The 8101-nt window shown below is 44.9% G+C and overlaps 1 protein-coding gene across 1 annotated transcript; it reads right to left on the minus strand.

Moving 5' to 3' along the window:
• Positions 1 to 434: 434 nt before the first annotated feature.
• On the minus strand, positions 435 to 5140 carry LOC120639317 (polyubiquitin-like). Its single transcript, XM_039915285.1, has 3 exons — positions 5130 to 5140; positions 4259 to 4475; positions 435 to 881 (listed from the first exon to the last, which is right to left on the minus strand). The coding sequence occupies exons 1-3, from the start codon at positions 5138 to 5140 to the stop codon at positions 435 to 437; spliced, it is 675 nt and encodes a 224-aa protein (XP_039771219.1).
• Positions 5141 to 8101: the final 2961 nt, after the last annotated feature.

Raw genomic sequence — 8101 nt, forward strand, 5'->3', positions numbered from 1 at the left:
ATCGATGATGAAGCCACGGCACTCACTCTGTTCGATTGGTAAAAAGCTGAATCATTGACTTTGCCTGCCTAAGAATCCATGCACCATTCTGTCGTTCACGTTGAACACTGATTTATATTTGCCATTAGAGACGCATCTAATAAGATCCCCTATATTTCTCAACCAACTGATGCCAAGACAGACCCAGGGACCACTCTTGATATAAGATCTCAAACATTAACAGTTTAACATGCATGCTACAATGGAAGTTTTACCGATGACACGCTACTGGAAAAAAACAAGTAGACTGCAGCAATACAATGATAGTTTACTAATAACACACCACTACTGGCATGTTTAGAAACAATACTGCAGCAAAAGCGTTTACTAATAACACACCACTACTTGCATGTATAGAAACAATACTGCAGCAAAAGCATACTCGCATGCCCGTCTCAACAACCACATTGGCAGAGCAAGACATGGATGGTAGAGTCATTCCGGATGTTATAGTCCCCCAGGGTGCGTCCGTCCTCCAGCAGCTTGCCGGCAAACATGATGCGTTGTTGTATGGGGCGAGTGCCGTCCTTCTCATAGATCTTCAACTTGACAATGCCGATAGTATCTGAGCTTTCAACCTCGAGAGGTATCCTCTCTCTATCTAATGTCAACGCCGAGATTCGCATAGTACCTCTTGGTAATGGATGGAGGACAAGGAGAAGGGTGGACTCCTTGCAAATGTTGTGGTCCGCCAATGTGCTGTTGTCCTCCAGCTCATTGTTGGCAAAGATGAGACACTGCTGACCCTTGGGCAATCCCTCGAAATCTTCAATCTTGGTCTTCACTTCATCAATAGTATCTAAGCTGTCAACCTCAAGAGTGATGGTCCTACCTACTTTCATCTTTGTGAGAACCGCACAATTTACACTCGGTTTAACTGAAAATTATTAATTAATCCATTAAGATGAGGGTTAACACGTGTCTGTCTCACGACACGCCACGTGTTAATCCACATCTTAGAGGCACTTAATCAATACAATTCACTTAAAACGACCACAAATCCGGTAGTCCCGGTACGTGTTTGCCACATACCCAGAATTAAGCACACGTACCGTTATATAAGCACGTACATTACCAATGATCCACAAAGAGCAGTTTTACACACTTAATATTACAAGTTCGATATAGGTGGGTTTAATCTTTCTTTACAAGCCTTGGGCTCACGAACGACATATTAAACAGGAACATTAAGTTTATTGAATTTACATGCTCTCACGGAGTTCGATTACGATAAAGACATACTAAGATAATGATGCCTTGCTCAGGGACATCATTATAGCCACAACGACATACTCCTCCCCCGCACTTGGATCAGCGGGGTAGAAGTGGCCGAACACCACTTCCGGCTCACCTGCAACTAGATTTAGAAAGCAACCTGAGTACAAATGTACTCGCAAGTCTTACGCCATTAAATAAGCAAGGATTATGCAAAGGCTAAAATGAAAGCTTTAGGTTTAAGTAATTATTGCATAGCAAGAGCTCTCTAATCTATCACCTAGCAGGATTAATTATTCTTGCCCAAACCCCCAAAAGTTTTAGTTGATTAAGAGCATAATATATGAATGATCTCAAAGGTGGCAAGAACCACTCCAACATAACCGAAACTCTCTACGAGGAATTCGACGAACCAAGAGCTTGCTCATAACCGAGAGCACGGCAATTCGAATTGATTAAAATCTTGCAAGGGTGTACTACTTTACCCACACGACACAAGGACCATGCAGCTCACCCAACCGGCAAAGTTGGATAAGGGGGTACTCGTGTCAACCGTTTCCAACGAGGCTCAACCGTTGAGGGTACGCCCAGCTTGCGCGGAGAGTAACCTAGGTCCACCGGGGACACCCCTAAGCCTCTCTACATAGCCCCTTGGCCACGCATCTGGGACCGGGCCTCAACGATCACGTCAAAGAATGTAATTGGCTCATCCGTACCATTATTTGGATATGTGGTAGCACGGAAAGGTGCTCAAAGTCGATGGCATCCACGGACGGTCCTTAAACGATTCAAGCGGACTATGCCCAAGTGACTTCTTCTCTAGGCCCTACCATTCCGCTCGAATCTCGATACTACCACTCCAACATTATCCCAACGAACCAGTGCAATCAAGGATTATCGGTAATTGTGATACTTCAAGACATTCCTTCTTAGCAAGCGATATGAGTATTCTAAGCTGGGCTAAGCATCTAGTCAAGTTAAGTAATTAACTAACTAACAAGTGGCAAGGACATGGATAACAATTCAAGAAAGATAATGCAGGAAACTAGGTACAAGAATGCAATACATACATACTATATAACCAAACAGTATCCGGTGAGATATCTAAATAACTCAGATTCAATAGGAGCAAGGGATCATGCTTAGCTACTTGCCTCGGTTAACTTCGGGCTCAACCGCGAACTGGACTCCGGGTTCAGGCCCAACGGACTCGGCGGGCTCCACGGGTTCGACCTCCGACGGTTCGGTCACTATAATGCATGAATGCGATGCAAGAATTAAGAAATGAGCTTATACAGCAAGCATAAATCATGTAACAAATTGAGCAAGTATATAACATTACAAAGAACTCATGAAAATTAGTTTTGCAGCAAAAGCATTTTCCTACAATTAATCATAAATATGTCAACTTTCAGCTACTCTAAACAAGATAAATCATAAAAGGCATGAAAATTTGACTAAACAAATCCAAGAAAATTATCATAGATACTAGATATAAGTAAAAAGCTAACAAAATAGGTTTCATCATTTTATCACTTCCCAGAAAAAAGTTCTACATTGAACCATTTTCAAAAAGAACATACAAAACCACACCAAAACTTTAACAAACAGCAAGGAAACCTATGAGAAGGTTGCACCACTAGAAACTACACTTCACAAGGAGTCTAGAAAAATTTGGTTTGACATTTTCAAAATAATATAAAAATAAATAATCATTAAACTCACTTTTGCAAGATAAAACTATAGGTAAATCTACAGAAAGGTAACATAAAAAATAATATTTTTCCGAAGTAGACCTGAGTGATACGAACCCAACAAAATAAGTTTCATATTTTTCTGAGGTATATAGAATTTTCTATACATTTTGAAAGATTGCTGCTTAAAGAAAACTCGTCGAAAATGCTAGATCCACACAACAGCTAGCCAGCCCTGAGGCTGACAGGCGGGGCCCATGGGCCAGCGGCCCCTAGCCCGAGTCAAGGCCAACCAGGGGCCTTGACCCGTGGCGGGGGCGCGGCTAGGGCGCGCCGTGGGCGCGGCCACGGCGGCGGCGGCGGCGCGAGGCGGCGCGGCGAGGCGAGGCCGGAGCGGGGCAGGGAAGGTACGCACGGGGTGGAGGGGAGGGCGGCGAACCTCACCAGCGGCTTGGACGGTGGGGAATGGCGATGAGGGGGCGGCGCAACGGCGAACGGCGGCGACTGGCGGAGGCACTCACCGGCGGCCCAGGAGGGAGGGGGAGGAGGCTGGGTGAGGGCTAGGTGGCACGTGCGCTAGATTGGGGAGGACCTCACCGGCGGCGGTAAATCGCGGCAGCGACGGAGCTCAGACCGTGGCGGCCATGGTGGATTTGGGGCTAGGGTTTGGAGGGGAAAGGGCCGGTCGGGCACGGATAAGGAGAGGGCAAAGGGGGGAGGGCGGTCTCGGCACGGATAAGGATGCACACAGAGCGAGGATCATTGGCGCGTGGCACGAGGTTGGCCGGCGGTGGTGGCGACGCGTGTGGCGCCGAGAAGAGCAGGGGGAAGGAGAAGGGGATGTTGACGGGTGGGCCCAGGCGAGGAAAATAAGCAGTTCAAGTTTGAAATTCGAAACGAAGGTATTTCCGGGCTCAAAAATTCACCAAATGTTTACTGGAGATAGATAAAATCACCAAGAACACAATGCAATAAGAATCACTCGAAAAGCTTTTGTAATTTGGTCGCAGCAAAAAGAACAAAGGGGCTGCTTTTGAAATTTCCTAGAATTTTGTGGCTCTGTTCAAAAGTCATAAAATCCTGAAAAAATATTTTTAAATCAATATTTGAAATCTAGTATTTAAATAAAATTTTTGGAGGCCAAGTTGCATAACAAAATTTGAACTTTCTTAACAAGCACACATTCAAACATACACAAAATTGAATTCAAAACAAAGCACACATGCACATGATGCTCCTTTATTCCTTAATGATGCTCATGATGATGTGGTTAACATGTTAATCATGTTTAAAAAATTTCGAGTCGTGACAATCTTTACATAGATCTGCATCTTTTCTTGGAGGTCAATTGTGGATTGATGCTCGATGCCGTACTCAGCCAATGTAATGTTGTCCTCTAGCTGCACTCCATCAAAGACAAGGTGGTGTTGTTCCAGAATCTTTGCCTTAATAGTATTCAGGGTATCTGATGGCCGGACCTTGAGGCATATTGTCCTGCCGGTGGGGCTCCTCACATAGATCAGCATCCTGAATGACCACACCAGACAACACCAATCTGTTAGACAAAAATGCTTTATTGATCCAGGTTTATTCAGGCTATACAATAATACACTTACACAAAAGACACCTACAATTCCATCAGTTAGTAGAAGCAAGAACCTGTTATATATCATCAATAAAACAGTAGAAGCGAGGAACAGAAATCTACTGCATTGATACACATTGTTTAGACATATATAACAAGGTGTCGCACTAAGCCTAGTCCTGAGCAATCATTAAAAAAAAACTATCATGGTCGTTCATCACTCAGTTCTGTACATTGACGAGATAATTAATTTGAACAGTATGCAGTTTTCATTTTTCGGAATACTTTCTACTAGAACATATGTACAGATGAATCGACGACAGGCGAATGCCAAACCAGCGAAGAAGACGCTCAGTGTTACAGAAGCTAGCGCACACTTGAGGGTTGCTTCAACAATGCATCGATCTAGTCGAAAAACAGGATCTACGCTGGCATCTAAAATTGGCAGCAGATGCTTTATTTAGTATTGCTTTCGTTTAGGCTATATAATTATATATATATCTCTATTCATTAACTCAGGGCAGAAAATAAACCATCTGGCTAGTTATCGCGGCAGGGATACAGATCAAGAACTCCTATCCAAATCTAATTAATACCGCGCCCCCATCGCTCTCTAGATGAACAGAAAGAATGACGATGGACTAGTAGAACCCTAAGATCCAAGAGATCATACGAGATGAGCCACAAATTAAATTAAATTAAATTCACCGCGAATATGGATGCGGCCGCTGGTGGTAGATCGATCGAGACAGGCAAGAACTAAACAGCTCGCTCGCGTACCTTGACTCGACGAGTTGAAGGTGCTTGCTGCTCGGATCGGATCTGCGGGCGTTCTTGCTGCTTCGCTTGCTTCCGCCGGAAAGCGAAGTTAGGGTTTATGATGGTGCGGGCTTGATGGTTGGTGCGGACTTGAATGAAGGCCGATCATTGTAGCAGCTGTTACAGGCCTGGGCCCATACTAGCCGAAGCAGGCCCAGCCCACGTGCCTCGGTAGAGGAGCGGGCGGAAGAAAGGCCCAGCCCATCAAATTCTGTATATCCAAATCAAAATCAGACTGCACCACTAGATTTCTTACTATGAAATTTTTAAAATAAAAGCATACTTAATATATTTTTATAATTTTTTATGGAATATTTTTTTAAAACGTGGAACAATTGTATTATGAAGTTAGAACAATTGTTTCAACATAGGAGTAATAAAAAAGCGTTTCGCCGGAACAATTTATTTTCAATGCTGGAACAATTGTTCTACTTCAGAGCTGACTCCTATTATTTTCTGTCAGAGCTATGGTACCCCTGCCAGCCAGCACGGTTTTCTCAAAAGAAAAAAAAAAAGCCAGCACGGGAGTTTCCGGGAAGCCGCCGCACTTGCCATCGGCGGAGTGGATGGCCATGCTGCGGCGTCGCTGCAGATATGGAGGACAGGAGGAGACCGTTGACTGGCGCCCGGCTCCGGCGTCAAGTCACCGCCCCGACGACCCGGCGACAGTCAGTCCTGATGAACAGGAGCAGCAAGCACAGCAGCAGGAAGTGACTTTGCCAGCAGGTGCAGTGCAGGGAGGAGAGACCACCATTGCTGCATGATCGCCATCCATCCATTGCTCACACCCTGCCGCGCGGTCCGCTGTCGCCGTCACTCGCTGGCTGCTGCTGCTGCACGCTGGCTTGCCGTCGTCCTTGAGGTGTGAGGACAGTGGCTGGAGAGGAGACGATGCGGACGAGCATGCCGCGTGAAATCAACGTCGCCCGCCCGATGGGGCGCCCTTCCCTTTTCTCTGAAACTTCCCGTATGCTTCCGAGTTCAGAAAAAACCGATCGTGATCTGATAAGGACATCGCTACCTGCTATATCCATGATTTAGAATGGTTGAAAAAAAAAGGACCCTCCATCGAGAAGAATCAAGTGGTGGAAAAGTAGGAAGTACCTCATAGACAATGGTACTAGAAAGTATTAAGTCAGTGTTTAGTTCGCGAAAAGTTTGAATTTTGGTACTGTATCATATTTCGTTATTATTTAATAATTAATGTCTAATTATAGACTAATTAGACTTAAAAGATTTATCTCGTCCTAATTAGCTATACTATGTAATTAGTTATTTATTCAACTGTATTTAATGCTCCATGTATGTGTCCAAAAATTCGATGTGACGGGTACTATAGAAAACTTTTTGAAAACTAAACTGGGCCTAAATATGTGGAATCAATACTGCAAAAACGGTGGGGCCATGAGTATTGTACTTGCTAACAGCATGGCACTCGTTACGTTTTGCCTGAATTTCTTCTTCAGCATAAAAGAAAGTTAGCTGATTCAAATATATTCGGACACAAGCTGGATCCTCCGATTGCTAAAGAGATGAACCCAATTCAAAATATGAACTGAAAAGAGCCCACAGCCGATTTTTTTTTTTTGAAAAATGCAACCTTTCGATTCGTTGACTTGTGCATTGTCTGCACTCGATTGGATAGCGTACGCGATCTTCCTCAGAGTCCGCGTCGGCGACATCACTTGCCTCCGGATTCTCCAGCCGAAACGCTAACCACTTGTCCTTAATCTATCCTACCACCCCCCATCAACCGGTGGCAGGTCAACACGGGCAAGATACATGCACGACAGCCGCACGATTGATCCAAATCGTCAACGCGGAGTTGTCAGCGCTCATCAGCAACAAGCTAGTACTAGAGTACTTCGTACTACTTAAGCAGCTACCCAACTGATGGATGCCTTGCAACCACTGCAATTCTCTGTTGACCAGATGGAGTGATGATGGCAGGATACATCATACATGTGCTCAAGAAGAACAGCGGCTGTCCATTTGTCGTGCTGGCTGTGGTGTGTGCGCTCTTCTTTTGCGGCTGAAGTTGCGTACGGATGACTACCTGAATTGACAGGGAGATTTACATAAACTCTTCTCCAAAACGACGACAGTGTGAAGAGAATTAGGTCAGAGGACGGGGAGTGGTTAGATAAGCAGTTCCTTGTTAACGGCACAGGCTGTTGTCTTGTTGATTTCTGAGACCCTGTTTGGTTACAAATCCTCCAGGGACTAATTTTAGTCTAGGGGCTAAAATCTTTAGCCCCTACTTGTTTGATTCTTGGGATTAAAGAAATTACAAGTTATTAAATGAAGTTCATAAAGTACTCTTCTACCCCTCCATGCATGCAGCGGGCCGTGCGCAGCCTGCTGCATGCGCACCAAGCCCCCTCAACAGGTGGGTGGCCTCGCGCAGCCTGCTGCATGCGCACCAGGCCCCCTCAACGAGTGGGTGGCCTCGCGCTGGGTGGGGGCAGGTTGTTGGGAATCGTGCGTGGACCTAGGGGTATAGTGGAATGGGAAAATATAAGCTTTTCTTGAAAGACTTCCCAAGTTTTAATTCCCAACAGATTTTTAGTCTAAAAAAATTCCCCTGTTTGGTTTTTTTAGCCCCAAAAGTCTCAAGAACTTATGCAAAAATCCCTGAAATCAAACAGGGTCTAAAACTTCAGCGGGTTTGTCTGTCAGTGAAGGCAGAATGAAATCTCTCGAAACCGTCATCTTGTGTGAAAGCAACTGTCAGTTTGGAACAGAGCAG

This window comes from Panicum virgatum, chromosome 6K (genome assembly GCF_016808335.1).
Source record: "Panicum virgatum strain AP13 chromosome 6K, P.virgatum_v5, whole genome shotgun sequence".
Classification (NCBI taxonomy): Eukaryota; Viridiplantae; Streptophyta; class Magnoliopsida; order Poales; family Poaceae; genus Panicum; species Panicum virgatum.

Coding starts and splice junctions, on each gene's coding strand:
- LOC120639317 (XM_039915285.1), bottom strand. Junction 882..4,258: donor TGCAGATCTATGTAAAGATT/GTCACGACTCGA, acceptor GTTCTCACAAAG/ATGAAAGTAGGTAGGACCAT.